This window comes from Glycine max, chromosome 19 (assembly GCF_000004515.6).
Source record: "Glycine max cultivar Williams 82 chromosome 19, Glycine_max_v4.0, whole genome shotgun sequence".
NCBI classification, from domain to species: Eukaryota; Viridiplantae; Streptophyta; class Magnoliopsida; order Fabales; family Fabaceae; genus Glycine; species Glycine max.
Genome location: NC_038255.2, coordinates 23,148,117 through 23,166,328, shown reverse-complemented (window position 1 = coordinate 23,166,328; position 18,212 = coordinate 23,148,117). Strand labels below are relative to the sequence as shown.

The following is an 18,212-nucleotide window of genomic DNA, read 5'->3' as shown; positions in this document are numbered from 1 at the left end:
CCTATGGACCCGAAGAGGTCCAATAGGGCCCTGGGGTTACCAGCTTTGATCACGGGTCTCTTTCAGTTCTATGGAGTTCCCGTTGCCCCCAGCAAGGTCATTCGGCCTCCCATTACCAAAGCCTTCATCGAAAAGTACTGCATCCCCAGGCAGGCGCAGGGCCAGGCACCGCAGCTACCCGAGGAAGATCAGTAGCCAGAGGCAGATGCACCACCGCCGCCACAAGAGGAGGCACCATCTCTGAGGTCCCTCTCTGATCGCCTGGACAGGATACAGCTCCGGATGGACAGGTACATGCGTCACGTGATTAGACAGCAGGCAGCTAATCACAAAGGGCAGGGGCGGCTGAACGAGACATTATATCGTTACCACCTACACCAGCAAAGTCAGGACCCCAGTCCTTTCCCTTGGCCCACTCCCGAGCAGTTCGAGGCCACGGTGGCCTGGCCTAGGGACGAGACCGAGTTTGAGACACAGGCAGGGCCCGCGAGGACCTCTGGAGGTGGGGATGAAGCCCAAGACGATCAAGACATGGCAGACATGTTGGATTTCCTCCTATGAGAAGGACAAGGACGACCGGATCGCCAAACTTGTGATTCATCTTCCTTTCGACATTATTGCTTTTGATTTATTTTGTTATTTCCATGGGATTTGACATTATTTCTTTTGTTTATTTTGTGATTTTCGTGCGATTTGACGTTATTGCTTTTGTTTACTTCGTGGTTTTCGTGCGATCTGACATTATTGTTGTTGTTTATCTTGTTATTTCCGTGTGATTTGACATTATTTTCCACTAGTTATTATCTCCATTACGATTAAACTGAGCATCCCATTATCGCTTTCGATTGTTAGTCGTTCATTGTAAGTAGTTTACCGCTTCTAGCATGTCGTTGTTTTACTTTGCGATGATTTGTCTGAAACGCCAAAAAACGTAGGTCTTGTGTACTTTAAGTCACACGCCTTTTTTCAATAAAATGTAATTTTGGATGCCAACTGTGCCCGCTTTGCAAATTGCTTCCAATCCTTTTTCATAGGGACTTGATTGAAAGGAATAGCTAAAAAGAAAGAAAAAAAACAAAGAAAGAAAGAAATAATTAATCAAATAACTGTTAGTTGATGAATACGACTAACTTTTGTGTATAAAACCTGTGTAAATTGTATCAAACTCCTCCAAGTTATGGTTATTTTGTAATGTTACAATTACTTTTTGTTAAAGATAGGTAATAAATACTTAGTACTCCCATTTTGTGTGTTTAATAATCATTTCCTCTCAATTTCAGGTTAATTAGGCGACTTTGAAAAGTGTTGATTTTGATCTACTCGCTAAGCCAATCTGTCGGCTCAGCAAGCCTCCGCTGAATGCACCACTCTTGCGGCTGAGCGCGAGGAAGAATCTGGAAGAAGGATGAGTTGTGCATGTTCACTGAGTGAGGGCTAATCCTGCTAAGCGCACTGCTTGAGTCCATCCGCTGAGTGAGAAGACGCGCGCTAAGCCGAAATTCACTAATGCGCGCTAAGCGAGCCAGAGTTGCGCAAAGCGCACAAGCACCAACAAGGCCACCTATTTAAGCTTGAAATCATAAATAGGAGGGGATTTTGACCATTTTCTCAAAGAGCCTCTGCATGTGAGAGATTCTAGAGAGAGAAGGGTCCGAATCCAGAGAGTTTTGAGAGATTTTGCTGTGCGAATACCTACAGAGAACGAAGCTTGAAGAGGAAGTCGTCCTGAGAGCTTGAGATGAGTTTGTGAGTGATTATGAGCTTCTAGAGGTGGAGGAGACATCCCCACTACTTGTATTTCTTCAATCCTTCATTTTTCTCTTCTCTTTGTTGTAAAGGAAGCTTCCCAGATATGGAGAGCTAAATCCTCTATTGGTTCTTCCTTGTGGGTACTTGATATAAATACTTATATATCTATTTAATGATGTTTTATGTGATCTCTGTGCTATCAATACATAATTTCAGTGTGCTTTTTCCTTGATCACGTAGATGCATGCTTTGTTAGGATCATTCAATAGTGGAAACTGGTCTGATTCTTAGAACATGATAGGACAGGGCTAGTTTATCGTATTATCACAAGGGATCGGGGTACGGTAACCTAGTTGTTTGTATATTTGCCTTAATGCGGTTCTGGTCGAGTTTAGTCCAACAAGAGGAATCTGAGGACGATGCTTGATCAGGATTAGGCTAGACTATCATGAGGAATCGGGGTTTAGCATTTCAGGAGACACCATAGAACACATGAGCATTGTTAAGTAGAGAATATCCTTTTAACATCAGGCACCTAATAGGAAAACCAATGTGTTGTCTACTTGTCTTTACACATCATTACTCACTTGATTTTCCTTTTAATAGTTAGTTTACATACCTGTGCATAGTTGACACATCTCTTTTCATACTAGACACATATTCACTGAATATAGCTTTACCAAGTAACACAAGTTCCCCGAGAGTTTGATACTCGGTTCTTACCGTTTTATACTACTTGCACGATCCGGTGCACTTGTCGGGTTCGAACAATAACCAAAAGAAAAACAAAGGCCAACGTGCTTTTGAGAAGAAATAACTAATGGTTTTTCTTTGGAAAATTTTCACCAGTCAGAACACAAGCGGATTTTTTGAAAAATTGTGTGTCACCTAAAGGGTGAATGCTGTGGAAGTTTTCATTAATGCCTAAACGGGCTCGGATGAATGCATAAATTGATAAAGGAGCATCTTTTGGAAATACTGGGTTGATTTAAATAGGGAAAAATGAATCCTAAGCCTTAGTGTCACATGACCACAAACTTGATGTTTGAGTGTCCACATGGGTGCATGCATGATCAGTTTTGCATAAATTTCTAAATCATCGTTGTTGCGTGCGTATCATGGAAATAATGCGGGGCATTCCCTTATCCCTAAACCACTTGCCAAACAAACATCTCAGACATACATCATGCACAGCCCTCTACAAGCCTGTTGAGCCAAAACCTTAGCTCATCGGCCATAAACCTTGACCTAGGATAGGAATTGCTACCCTTACCCTCAGAAGAAGGAATGGAAGGATCTCCCAAGAAAGAATCCATTTGCTGTTAAGCTGCAAGTGCGCTTCAAAAGAGAAAGAAAAAAGAAATTCCCGATTAAAGATCAGAAGAAAGTAAAAGAAAAAAAGAAATTCCCGACCAAAGATCGGAAGAAAGCAAAAGAAAAGAAAAGAGAAAAAGAAAATCAACCAATCAAAGATTGGATAAAAGTAAAAAGAAAAAAAAATAATAGAAAAGAAAGAAAGAGAGAAAAAATACGAAAGGTTCTTTGGACTAGACAATGTTTGAACAAAGTGCGGAATTTTCAAAAGCAAAAAGAAAAGGAAAAACAACCATGACCTGGGGGACGCATGAAGCAGTCACCTTCTTGGTTACCAACCAAATCTTTGTGTCCACACTTGTTCCGCGTCGAACCAAAGAGAAAAGAAAAAAAAAACAAAAAAGGAAAAGGCCAAAACACTCAGAGCCAAATTTCCCACCAAAGACACCATTCCCGAAAATGTCCTGTTGATCCATGATTGTGCATGTTATCTTTGATTTGATAGGAAATGATTTGCAAAATCAAGTCATGACATATATATGGTTCGGAATTAGGATAAAACACTTGCCTATGTGAGATTTATACACTTTGAGTAGTTTTCCTCTATTTTCAGTTGAACCCGGTGTTTCCTCTAAATGATCGTTTAGAAATGGAATGCTAATATCCTAAATCTCATTTATGGTTATGAGAAAATTCTATCAGCATGCTTCCCTTCCCCAATAGAAACATTGTTTTTCTTCAAAAATATATGTTGCTCTGATCGGCTGGAGGTTTGTTTCTTTGCTAAAGCATGTTTGCATTTTAGTGAAAGAATACCGAGACTACTTTAGTCTCACCTTTGTCATCCAGAGACGGCAAGTTCGATGACACGCGGAGACAACATATGGTCATCCGCCGCCCTTGCTATCCAGAGACAATCGAGTCTGATAGCACGCGGAGACACCTCATGGTTATCTACACCTTTGTCATCCAAAGACGGCAAGTCCAATGACATGCGGAGACAAATCATTGTCATCTGCCACCTTCATCAACCAGAGGCAAGCAAGTCCGTTGACATGCAGAGACCAAATGTGGTCATCTGCTCTTTTCATAGAGGACTCAACGTCTATCGACCGAGACTACTTTAGTCTCACCTTTGTCATCCAGAGACGGCAAGTCAAATGACACGCGGAGACAACATATGGTCATCCGCCACCCTTTCTATCCAGAGACAATCGAGTCTGATAGCACGCGAAGACACCTCATGGTTATCCGCACCTTTGTCATCCAGAGACGGCAAGTCCGATGACACACGGAGACAAATCATGGTCATCCGCCACCTTCGTCAACTAGGGGCAAGCGAGCTCGTTGACGTATAGAGACCAAATGTGGTCATCTACTTTTTTCATCGAAAACTCAATGTCTATCGACCAAGACTACTTAAGTCTCCACTCGGCTATCTAGAGACACTCAAGTCTGATGGCATGCAGGGACTGTAATGGTCACTCGCTTTCATTGTCCCGAGGCTATCGAAGTCCCCTTTCCCATCCAGAGACAAACAAGTTTGATGGTGTGCGGGGGTAGTGATGGTCGTCCGTTTCTAATTGTTTTTTGAGATTGTTGCAGTTCCCTTTGCTATCCAGAGACAAGCGAGTCTGATAGCATGCGGAGACAAACATAGTCATCTATTTCCCTCGTTGAAAGACTCAATGTCTGTCGATCAAGGCTACCGAAGTTTCCCCTGCTATCCCGAGACAAGTGAGTCCGATAGCATGCAGAGACGTCACGATTATCCATTTTTGTCACTTCCAAGGCACCAAGGATTTTGCTGATGCACCTGATGTTTTTATGCTCTTTCTTTTGACAGGTTTCACTGATTGAGTTTTTGGTCGGTCGGGTGGAATTTCAACTCGAACGAAATTAATGTCTTATCTTTACTTTCCTTTTATCTCCAATAAAAGATAAGTAAAGAGGGGCAACTTCCATACCCTAATTTCGTCTGGGGACATATGTTTGTCAGCGTACGGACCTTGGTTGACCACTTTGAGATGCTTAACACTCATCGTCACATAATCCATAAATTTTTGTGACGTTTCAGAAGGAAATCAGCCAAAAACGCAAAAAATAGGGGGTGCACTGATCAAACTAAGGGGTGTACCTAGCTTCTGGGCTTATCTAGAAGGTTCTGGAGGGGGGTTACTTCAGGTGGAAGCAACCTAGCTCGCTTGGGCGAGCTGGGCGGCAACCACCTCCCCCATTTTTCTACAAAATGGCGTGGATGGGAGCTAAGGAAGGGGTTCAGCTCTTTTAGCACTCATAATTCACTTAAAATTAGTGACGAGAAGAAGAAAAAAGGGAAAAATCCAAGCCGAGGTACTTCCATAATGCTTCCATGACGTTTCCATGATCAAATCCATGGACATTCATCACCGTTCTTCTTCATTCTTCATCGCTCATTGATCTTCAACTGGTTAGTTTTTGATTTTGAATTCATTCTATGCACCCTTAGGGGTCCATTCTTGCTTTGTATGTTTCCATTTCATTCTTCTACTTTCAATATTCTTTTTCTTCATTTTAAGCGAGTTTCGACCGATCTTTAAGCCGTAACCTCACTTAATTAATGTTTAAATGAATTTCAACCGATCGTTCATGTCGTAACCTCGGTTAAATAAAAAAATAATAAAATAAGTGTCAACTGGACATTTTACTTTGAAAGTCCTCTTTAATGAGTTGAGAAATAACCAAGTGAAACTAAGGCTAAAATCAACTCACAAATCAAGCATTTGCCCACAAAAAGCTCATTTGAAACCGTTTCAAGGTCCAACGCCTTAATGGTCCCTTTTTACTTTTATCGGTGAAAACGAACCATTTAAAAGTCTAAAATCAACACCCCGCATAACTTTCTTACTTTCTAAAGAACTACTTAGGTCTAAGTTCCTCATTGCAATTGAGGATACGTAGGAGCAAAAGCCCCGCTTTTGTCGACCCCAAAAGATAAAAAACGTAAAAAAAAAGGGAAAATCAAATAAAACAAAATTCATGATTTTGCACATTTGATTAAAGGTTGTCGCCCCTTGTGACGGACGCGTGGGGTGCTAATACCTTCCCCGTGCGTAAAAACAACTCCCGAACCTTTTACTCTTAAAGTTCATAGACCCGCTTTTTGGTTTTTCTAACGTTTTTCCTCAAATAAACGTTGGTGGCAACTCCGAGCATTTTCCTCCCTTGGAAGACGCACCCGTGAGTCTCACGTCGCCCTCCCGCCGAAGGGTAGGTTGCGACACTACGGACCCAAGAGTCTGTAAGACAACCCTTCTTACCCACAATGTATTGGGTATCATGGTTCGTTCGCAGTCATTACCATGGTGCCCAATGCATGCAATTAAGAAGGTGATGCGGACCTTCCGGCTTCCTGTGACAAAGATGACGAGACAAATGTGATGCATGGGTGATGACACGACATGAGCATGCATGCATGAGAGCATGTGGTTGGTAGCACAAAGAGAAACATACTAGACGAACGAGCATGATAATGCAATAAATTAATGCCGAAATGACATAACAACATGGCAAACACAGGAATGACGCACACAATCACGACGTCATAAAAAATATGCATGGACAGATCAAGGAAACAACACATTGTGTTTGTTCCGTGCCCCCAAATTAGGAACCTGATGGAAATAGCTAAAGGTTTGCTATTTAGTGATAACTCCTAAAGGTGGTTGCACATAACTTTCAAAGGTTTCTAGAGATATCATCCTCTTTGATATCATACATTGTGGCGGTAGGGACTACCAGCGACAATGTATCATCAAAGAGAAAAACTCTAGATGAGACTTCACTGTCATCAAGCGAGTTGGAGACCAAGCATGACCACGGATCAACCTCCACTTCCTATGTCTCCACGGACTCGGGTATAGGACCCAATAACTCACTGTGTGTGCAAAGGTGTAGGTGTCATGTGTGTATAGAACAAACAAACATTTCTAAATATGCATGTAATAGGTAAACAGCCACACCGAATACCAAAGCACAGAAAAAAGAGTTATATGAACATAAGAACATGAAAGAAAGAAGGGGAAACAAAAATGAAAAAAAAAAGGTCATGATAAATATTGCATACAGATTAAATGGCTTAACTCTCTAACAAGTCTCCCCAGTGGAGTCCCCAACTGTCGCAACCTACCATTCGGTGGGAGGGCGAGGTGAGATTCAAGGGTACGTATTCCAAAAAAGAAAACGCGCTGGATTCGCCACCAACGTTTATTTGAGGAAGACGTTAGAAAAACCAAAAAAGGGGCCTGCGAATTTTAAAAATAAGGGTTCGGTTGTTGTTTACGCACGAGGAAGCTATTAGCACCCCACACGTCTGTCACGAGGGACAACAGCCTTTAATCGAGTGTGCAAAATCATGACTTCAATATTTATTTATTTTCCCTTTTTTATGTTTTTACCTTTTTTGGGGTCAACAAGAGCGTTGCCCTTGCTCCTACATATCCTCAAGTGTGATGAGGAACTTAGACCTACGTAGTTCTTTACATGCCAAAAAAAAGTTGTGTGTCGAGTTGATTTTAAACTTTTGAAAGGTTCATTTTAACCAACAAAAATAAAAGAGACCGTTAAGGCGTTGGACCTTGAACAGATTCAAGCGACTTTTGTGGATAAAAACTCAATTCATGTTGATTTCATCTTGGTCTCACTAATTTACTTTCAATCTCATTAAAAGACGATTTGTGATGTAAATGATCGGTCAAAACTCACTTTACAAGAAGAAAAGACATTACTAATGGTAGAAGAATGAGATGAAGATGTGCAAAGCAACAAAGAGGACCCCTAAGGGTGCATAGATTGTATCCAAATCCTTAAAATAAATACTAACCGGATGACAAATGAAGAACACCAAACGAAGAACGATGTAGAAGTCGATTACGATCGCAATTCGGTAACGCCTCGGCCTCATTTTTCTCTTCTTTCTTCTTCTTCTCTTTAAATTTCATTGAAACCTTTCAATGTTTAAAAGTTGAACCCCTTCTTCAGCCCCCCCTCACGCCTATTTATAGGAAAGAAGGGGTTTTGGTGGATCTGCAGGTCGCCCACGTGAGCTATTGCTTCAATCTGAAGTAACCTTGCTCGCCTAGGCGAGCTGGTTACTTCACCCCTGCAGAAGCAAGCTTCATGATGATGAATCAAGTTGATTCAAGTAGTTTTGATAATGACAAAGATGATGACAAAAAGCCCAAAGAATGATTTCAAGATTAAGTCAACAAGAAGAAATCAAGAAGATTCAAGAATCAAGAGAAGTTTGATTTCAAGATTCAAGAAAAGATGAATTCAAGATTCAAGAGAAGAAATCAAGAAGACTTCACAAGGGAAGTATTAAAAAGATTTTTCAAAAACAAACATAGCACAGTTCTGTTTTTTAAAAGAATTTTCTCAAAATTTTCTACGTCACCAGAGTTTTTACTCTCTGGTAATCGATTACCAATGGCAAAGTTTGATTTCAAAAGTTTTCAACTGAATTTGCAACGTTCCAATTGATTTCAAAATGGTGTAATCGATTACAAGATATTGGTAATCGATTACCAGTGTATCTGAACGTTGGAATTCAAATTCAATTGTGAAGAGTCACATCCTTTCATAAAAAGCCTTGTGTAATCGATTACAAGGATTTGGTAATCGATTACCAATGATAAGTTTTGAACAAAAATCAAAAGATGTAACTCTTCCAATGGTTTTCAGGTTTTTCTAAAGGTTATAACTCTTCCAATGGTTTTCTTGACCAGACTTGAAGAGACTATAAAAGTAAGACCTTGATTTGCATTTGAAAAACACTTACAACCTTTACAAACAACTTATCATCATATTCTTTTACAACCTTTGAATCTCTTTAAACTTCTTCTTCTTCTTCCTTTGCCAAAATCTTTCTAAAGTTTTCCGGTTTCCAAACCATGAAAACAAAAGTGTGCTATTCATCTTTTTCATTCTCTTCTCCCTTTGCCAAAAAGAATTCGCCAAGGACTAACTGCCTGAATTCTTTTTGTGTCTCTCTTCTCCCTTTTCCAAAAGAACAAAGGACTAACCGCCTGAATTCTTTTGTGTCTCCCTTCTCCCTTGTCAAAGAATTCAAAACGACACAATCTGAGAATTCTTTTGATTCTTCCCTTTCCCATAAACAAAAGATTTCAAGGGACTAACCGCCTGAGAATTCTTTTGTTTCCCCTTCACAAAGTTTCAAAGGACTAACCGCCTGAGAACTTTGTCTTAACACATTGGAGGGTACATCCTTTGTGGTACAAGTAGAGGGTACATCTACTTGGGTTGTTGTGACTGAGAACAAGAGAGGTTACATCTCTTGTGGATTAGTTCAAGTGGAGGATACATCCACTTGGTTGTTACAAAGAGAACAAGGGATGGTACATCCCTTGTGGATCTTTGCTTGTAAAGGATTTTACAAGGTTGAAAAGAAATCTCAAGGACCGCAGGTCGCTTGGGGACTGGATGTAGGCACGGGTTGTTGTTGAACCAGTATAAAATTCTTGTGTTTGTCTTCTTCTTCCCTACACTTTAATTATCGTTTTTACTTTTGGTTAAGTTTCTACTTCTGTTTTTTACTTTCTTAACATTTTAGTAAAATCCTTAGAAGGGTAGATTTTTAATTAGTAAAGGTTCGTTAATAATTAATTCAACCCCCCCCCCCTTCTTAATTATTCTAAGGCCACTTGATCCAACAACCCCTACGCTATTTGGGGGGCCAGGCTTGCCTGGGGTCAGAAAAAGCTTAAAATGACCCTTTTGCCCTCCCTTTTAGGTATTTTCCGCATTCTTTACCGAAACGTCGAATAATGTTTCCTCTTGCGCAACAACTGGTGTCGAACAACTCAATTCGGCTAGCGAGAATCAAAACGTTAGTGAATGATAATTCCCAGACGAAATTAGGGTCTGACATGTGTTAATTTCTTTTATAATAAAATCACCTTGCAATTTTTGTACCTGTGATGATCGTGAACCTTCGTTCGTTGGAGCAGACAGACAACAGTAGAGTACGTGAAGTGAGATTCTTTTGTGGAGCCGCCAAGCCAACGTGATGACGTTGGAATTATTTTGGGAGAGTTGTATTTTGTTAATCAACTCCCTGTAACTAGTTCTATACTTCTTTTTTGAATTGAGGATGTAAATCATAGATTTAATTATATGTATGAACTAATTTACTTTTCTATTATGTGAATGTGTACTAAGTTAATATATATATATATATATATATATATATATATATATATATATATATATATATATATATATATATATATTTCATTTAAATAATTGTGCGTTGTTTGGTGAATCTATATCGCGAAAAATTTACTCTCATTTTTCATAAGCAAATTAATGAAATTTTCATTTAAAAATTAAAATTTACGTACTTTAGAGTGGTGATATCATAACGACAAGACAGGTCGTTACAATTTTCATGACAAATATCTTGGGCTACCACTTTATTGGGAAAGTTTAAGATGATTTTCTCTAGCATTTAGAAGAGTGTGTAATAAAAATTGAACAAGTGGATGGAGCAATCTCTTTCTAGAATGGGTAACGAAATACTTATGAAATCTGTTGCCCAAGCCATATCAAATTATGTAACGAGTTGTTTCAAGCTTATTGTGAGGACTTTTGATAACCTTCATCTTCTAAAAAATTGACGGGAACAGAAGAATAATGAAATAAAAAAAAAAAAAAATCCACTAGATTTAATTGGACCGATATATGGAAACCTAAAAACATGGAAGGATTGAGTTTTGAGAACAAAAAGTAAAGTGGAAACAAAGTTGCATTTTTGTAATTTCTATTTTTCATTCGTGGACAAAAACATTGCTCAATAAATCTGCATATTGTTTACATGATTTTTTTACTATATTATAAATGAAAAATATTGATTGGCTTCATCAGTAACTAATTTTCTTCGAAAAACCTATCAAACCACCTTTAACAAAATCTTCTCTTCCAATCACATTCAAAAGACTTGAACTCAAGACTTTTAATCCAAATCTATTTTCACTCAAACAAATGGAATATTAGTATGGGATTTTTTTTAACCAAATAATAGATTATAAAAATACGAAAAATATATTGTTAATCTAGCTGTAATAAGCATATAGGTTACCTGTAAGGTTTGGATTGCCTCTTTTTTAAATACAATGTTATGCCACCTAATTCATAAAGAATACATTTTTTTTCTAACACAATCTCTGTTATTAGCTAATATTTATTGAAAATCATGAAATCATAGATGAGACTTGTTAAATAAAAAGTAAGACTTATAATTTCATAATTCCCACAAATGGGCCCAAAATTAGAGTAAGTATATTTATAGAGCAGCTTAAGTTGTAAGCCAAACTTATCAAAATATACATAAGAGGTAAACATTAGTAGAATAGAGCAAGCTGGGGAGAACTGATAGCATCACAAACAATAGCCTCCCATCTATAACCAAACTTGAAGAGGCGGGAGTATAATGCACATGAGAGCTATGTGATGTGATAGCATGGGCAAGAATTAGGAATTCATTGCAATTAAGATATCAAAAGATGGCTGAACTAGTTCTGCGAAGCTGTTGCTTTGGCTTAGGCTCAGGTGGTGGCACAGATGGCAATGCCCTCTCCATTTCCTGTGACAAGGAAAAACGTTAATCAATAAAATCCTTTTGGGTAAATAGCTAAAATTGTGCCTGAAAGTGTAATGTGATGACAAATTGATATCTAAAGATGAAAAATACAAATTTAGTCCTTGAATGTGCAAAAATTATGACAAATTAATCCTGCCATTAAATTTGTGAGACTATTTTTTCATTAAGTTATGTTCAACGACCAATTTAACAATAAGTTATATTTTTCAAGGACCAATTTAACATTAATTTGCAAAATTTAGGGACCAATTTGTCATTAAATTGTTTGTAAAACTTATTTGTCGTCCTTTTTGCATATTCATGGACTAAATTTGAATTTTTCATCTTTGAGGGATCAATTTGTCAACACCTCACTTTCAAGAACAAATTTCCCTATTTACCCAATCCTGTTTTAATAAATTAAGTACTTAAAGCAGAAGAAAATAAAAAGGTAAAATGAACTAAACTTTTCTCTGAAGTTTTTTTTTTTTTCTTTTTGAACAGCAAATACAACTTTTATAAAGAGGCCAACAAATTTCTCTTAAGTTGACATCAACTTGTACACTTCAACTTTTATAGAAGTTCTCTCATCTAACTTCTTGAAAAGCTGAGATACATAAGCTGATTTTAACTTATAAGAAAAGTTTGATTCATTTTTTTTTTCTTTTCTATTCATACAAGTGCTTACTTAAGAAATTTATCCAAACATAACCTAAGTTGTCATGACACAAATACTCTAAAAGTTTAAGCTATTAGGGAAAGACAAGTGAATTGCTTTATTATATCTCTTAACTTTCTAAAAAATTCCACAAATAGAATAAAAACAACAGTGATTAGTACACGGCAAACTCAAAGCATCAGTCCATCACACACCATATCGTTGGTTCAAATATAATTTTTAGTTGGTAAAGTCATGTCATAGAGAGCTATGTCCTGCTTCAAATTCTAAGATCCTAAACAAGGTTCTAGATTATAACTGGTTATGGATATTTAACCTGAACTACTTTCAGTTTCCAATCAGGTAATGTAATCCTCTTTGTAGATGTAAGTGTTACAAAATAAGTGCACTGTGTGTTTAAAACTGTAGAATGCTTTTCTGTTTTCACAAACAGGAAAAAAAATGTTGTTAGCAACTCCATCCTCCAGAAGATTGAGATTGAAGTTATTCCCCTGTGCTTTACAATTTTGGGACCTCCACTCTTCATTGAAGTTGAAGTTGCATTATAAGTACTGGATAACTGTTAAGGTTCCTTGGAAGTTGTAATGAAGAAATAGAACCAATAGCTTGGGATAATTAGAAAAACAAACATATTGGGAAAAATCTAAGTCCCACATTGGCTAGAGATAAGGCCAACATAGAGGATATAAGTGAGGTGTAACCCTCACCTCATGAGTTAGCTTTTGGAATTGAGTTAGGCCCAAACCCACATTCTAAGAAAACAAAAAAAGAACAAAAGGGTTTAGACCACCAAAAGAGAGACCTTAAAACTATGGACAATCATGTTAAGGTTCTCTCAAACAAATTCGATTTATTGTGATAAACACAATATTAGATTATTATAAGTGGATAATAAGATATATAGTTGGGAACATAACATAGTGTTCTGATACAGAACTATATGCGGCAAATCATTATAGAACAGTATCACTTAATAACATTAAGTTCAATTTTTTTAGCATTCTCATCTCCTTTTTTTTCTGTGGTATTGATTCTCATCAAATTGACTTGAAATATATCAGTAAGCGAAACTGCAAATAAAATGGTTGGGCCACTGGACAAATCTCTTAGAAGCCAAACCACACCATAGTAAAACTAGATTTGGCTGTCTTAGCCAATGTGCATTATCAACTTCAACAAGTCATCAATCTGCTTTTTTTTTTTTCATTTAAGCAAAAGGAAGATAAAACTACTAGCACCAGGTTTTCAAAATATTTAAATATTTGGAGCTAGTATTTATCACCAGAGTTAGAAAGAATAAAAGATATTATGAGGTTTTAACAGAAATTATTGGTAATCTAGGGTTAAAAACTTTTCAGATGGACTCATTATTCCCAGTTCAAATTTCATTTCAGAGTACAGTACAGCAGTAGAGAAGCTTGCAGAACTACCTCATGATCCTTCAGAGCACTTTTTTCTTTACCAGATATAACCCCAAAAGCCTAGAGCATTCCACATTTTAAAGCTTTTAAAGTCTATCTATGCTACCAGTAAGATTTCCAACACTCATCAAAATCCAATAACTCTGTCTCAATAACACAGGAAACTTGAAAAATCTTGTAATATCAGTGCAATGGTTGATTGGAATTAAGTATTTAACAAAGGTTGCCATAAAAAAAAAAGTATTTAACAAAGGTACTTTATAATAAAATGGTTCAAACTACACTATTTGCAATTAATAAGACCAAGAAACAAGCACTTCACTGATGAAGTACGCATAAACACTAAATATTTTTACTTCAATCTTTCCACAATGACTTTCCCAGTTAGCCACAATTACCAAAGACAGGCAGCAAAGTAATAATAAATATTCACATGGCCAATCAATGGAGTTTTCGGCAACTTATAAATTGCTAACTACTAATAGGATGCATTATGATTGTAAAGGAAGAGCAAATTTCACTTTTCCCTGAAAAAAAAATCTATTTTATTTTTGGTTAATACTCCACACCTCAATGCAAAACACACATTTATATGAAAACTGTAGATCCAAATGCAATTAAAATACTAAAGAATCATAATAGCAATAAAGATCGGCCTATCTTAGAATTCCAACTAGTATGGCCATTATTATCATTTGTTTTGAGCCTAGTCCATTGTTATTTTTCCTTTTTAGACTAAAGAATAATTCATCCGTTACCTTCTTTTTTTAACACCAAATATGATGAATAACTAGAGGCCTTACAGGTTGGTTCTCTACAGACATATCAATTTATTCATTAATCAGTACAATTTATTTCATCAACTGCAGCATATAATATACTATATAGTACATACTACATACCTAGCACAATCACTTTTCAGTGTCATAAATCACATGCCTAACCAAAATATCACACAACCAACAGTATAGACAAGCTTTGGCCAGATGAAATCCTTTTAAACAACAAGCATTTCAGCCATACACTTTCCTGCCAAGATGGCAGGCCGCAAGCCATGAAGAGATGCGACCAACAAATATTTCATCATATAATTAAGAAAATAAAAAAGCAAAAGCATAGAATTAGAAACATACATTTAGTCTTCTAAGCCTTTCATTCTCCTCTTCTAATCGTGAAACTTTAATCTCCAGTTCTTGTGTGTATGCCTGTTCATTGACATAGATAATACCTTGCATCAACTTTTTTGAATTTTATTAACCAAAGAAATACGACTTTACACTATGTTATAAAAAAAAAACAAGTAGATTTAAAAGAAATAACACCAAACACATTCACACACAAATGTATATTACCTGTCTTCTTGCCCGTGACCGAGCAGCAGATTCCCTATTTTTAATCATCCTCTTCTGCCTCCTCTCCACAGTTTTCTCCACCACAACACCAGAGGCACCCCTTTTTCGACCTGGAGTTTGTGTATCCGATAACGTCCCCATTAAAGAAGCCGGCTGCTCGGAGTATGCTGCATCCAAAACCAGATTCACTCCAACCTGGAAAGGCTGCTGAATGGCATGGCCAGCCACATAACCCCCCATCACATTCGGCTGCTGCGTCGAAGAAGAGAGCTGCTGGTATTGCAACCAATGGCCATGTTGTGAGAAAGCCCCATTTGAATCGACCCCTGACATAGCCCCACCCTTGGTAGGCAAAGCTTCAGCAACCACTCCAGCCTTCACCAAGAAGTCCTCCAGAGTCATCTCACCCAGTGTAGCTTGCCTTTCCTGGATTTTTTTATCCCTATTAGTGACCTTCTTCAGTTGCATATCTTTCCAAACCTCATCAACAGTTTTCCTGCTAAGATCCCTAGACAAAGTTAGGCTCCCCTGAGGATTCAGAGAGGAGCCGGAAGCAGCAGCCTTGCCATGCGGCATGTTAGTAGCATCACCAACACCAAAGTCCCAGCCAGAAGCCTCACCACCACCACCAGCTTCAGCACTCCACACACTCTTCAGCAACTCATCAAGATTCATGCTGCCAAGTGGCTTCCCCAAATTCCCAAGTTGGTTATGCACCTCATCAAGGGTCAGATTATACAAGGACCCTTGCCTAGCCAAAGGGGTAGTAGTCTTTGGCTCTTGCACTGCCCCACCCTGAGATCCCATTTTTCTCAACCCTAACAACACAAACCTACAATTCTATATCATACATCTCCAAAGCTCTTCAGAAAGCACAAATGAAAAAACAAAGATAAAAATGAAAAAGGTACAGAATACACCCTGAAATCAATCCTAATTCCTTATGCCGAACACAATACCAGTTTCTTTGAGCTTTTGGAGATTTGATAACAGGCACTCACAAACACAAAGCAAGTAAATTTGAAGTGGAGGGTGGAAATAGTGGGTGAAAATTGGTCCCAAAAGAAGAAAAAAAAAAAGATAAGCCAGATCAGATTTCAAGGGAATCAAAGTAATACAGAATAGATGCTCCACACACCAACATAGGATGGCACTTGAGAGCAAAGCAAAAGATAAAAGCCATCAAATAATAATCATCATGCATGTCATTTCCATCATTATCACCACTGTACATTAGAGAAATAAAAACCCAAACTTTTTATCCTACAGAAACCTCAGCACAAACAAAACCACTTTTGGTCATGAAAACTGAACAGCTGAACATTCCCTGCTGAGACAACATTGCTCATTACACTATCAAGCAAAAAGGGTGATTTGAGTTTTTTTTTTTTTTTCTTTTCCCCTTCAAATAAAAAAAAATCATTAATGAATAAAGAAATTTTGGAAACGGTTGAAACAGTAGACAGTTCTAGACTTCTAGTTCGAACTAATGAGCTTATAACAAAACCAAAATATTTGGAGGGTCACTCCACTTTCAGAAGTATTTTGTATTTCACCAACTTGTACTGTTTTACTTGCAGACGTACCAAATATGAACCTCCAAAGTCTAAATAAAAATGGGCATTTCAAAATTTTTTTCTTTGGGAGTGGGGACACCAGTGCACACCAAGCAAGGTAGAATAAATATTAAAAAGGCTATTATTATTATTATTATTATATGGAAGAGGCACTACCTTTTCTCCGTCACTAGTCTTTTTCTTTCTTTTTACTTAATATAAAATTTAAATGATAAAGATGGTTGTGTTAAGGTGATGACTCAGCTGATGCATGCAAGCTTCTTCACAATTTTTTAATTAGAAACACAATCAATATATTATTAGTTAAGAAAAATCATACATTTTAGCAAATAACAACACATGTCAATGAGTTTATTAAGAAGGATCTCAATTTGATTCTAACATAATATATCTTTAAAGAAAAACAAAATTTTTTAAGTTTGATTAAATTTTGAACTTAGAATTAATTTTATAATCGATCTAAAAGATTAAAATTATAAAAATCTTACAAAATTTCAAAAAAGAAAAATAAAAAATCCTTATTATTAATATGGTTAAAAAATTATATATTAAATAAAAAATTGAATTCACCTCGGTTAATAAATCTTATATGAAGTTCAATCAATAATAAAGTAATGACAACAAATGTATTATTAGCTTTTAAAGGATTTTTATTCGATCACATTAGTCCGAAAGGTACATAAGTGAGCTCTACATCTAAACTTCAGAATGTTCACGATAAAATGGTGCTTTTGTAGCACCAACCTTTCCTCTCTTTTTTTGTTCTTTTTTTTGTTTTTTAATTTTAGACAGTCAAAATAGCAATTGATATACGACTAGGATGTGTTTTTATTTGATAAAGATAAAAGGGTACGATTGCATTTTGGAAACCATAGGATTTGATCCGTTCAAAAAGGTTTTGTAGAAAATGTTAGATAAAAATTGTAATTTGTTCTTCTTTTTTTTAAATATGTTATTTTAGTCCTTTAATTTTTTTAATTGAAATATTTTGTTTCTCATTTTCAAAAATCTACAATTTTAATTTCTTATTTAATTGAGATATTTATTCCTCACTTTTAAAAATTAGCGATTTAAATATATATGATTGATTAATTTCAAAAGTTAATTTGTGTATTTCTATTAATATTAACTTACATATATATATATATATATATATATATATATATATATATATATATATATATATATAACGCATGTGTGACATGTTTTTTAAATTATTTATAAGTTAATTTATAAGGAAAAAAATAAAAAAATATATGATTAATATTTGAAATTAGTCATAAGAATTACAATCATGAATTTTTTTAAAAGTAAAGGATAAAATCTCTAAATTAAAATTGTGAATTTTTTTAAGTTGGAAAATGAAATATTTTAATTAAAAAATAGAAAAACTAAAATCGCATATTTAAAAAAATAAAAATACATGGATTTCAATTTAGCCAAAAATGTTATCAATACATTCTCTATCATATTTTTTTATTA

General features: G+C 36.4%; 1 protein-coding gene across 1 annotated transcript; it reads right to left on the bottom strand.

Moving 5' to 3' along the window:
- Window positions 1–11,617: 11,617 nt before the first annotated feature.
- Window positions 11,618–15,960, bottom strand: BZIP119 (ABSCISIC ACID-INSENSITIVE 5-like protein 2). Its single transcript, NM_001317711.1, has 3 exons — window positions 15,154–15,960; window positions 14,935–15,006; window positions 11,618–11,704 (listed from the first exon to the last, which is right to left on the bottom strand). Exons 1-3 carry the CDS (start codon window positions 15,958–15,960, stop codon window positions 11,618–11,620), a joined length of 966 nt encoding a protein of 321 aa, NP_001304640.1.
- Window positions 15,961–18,212: the final 2,252 nt, after the last annotated feature.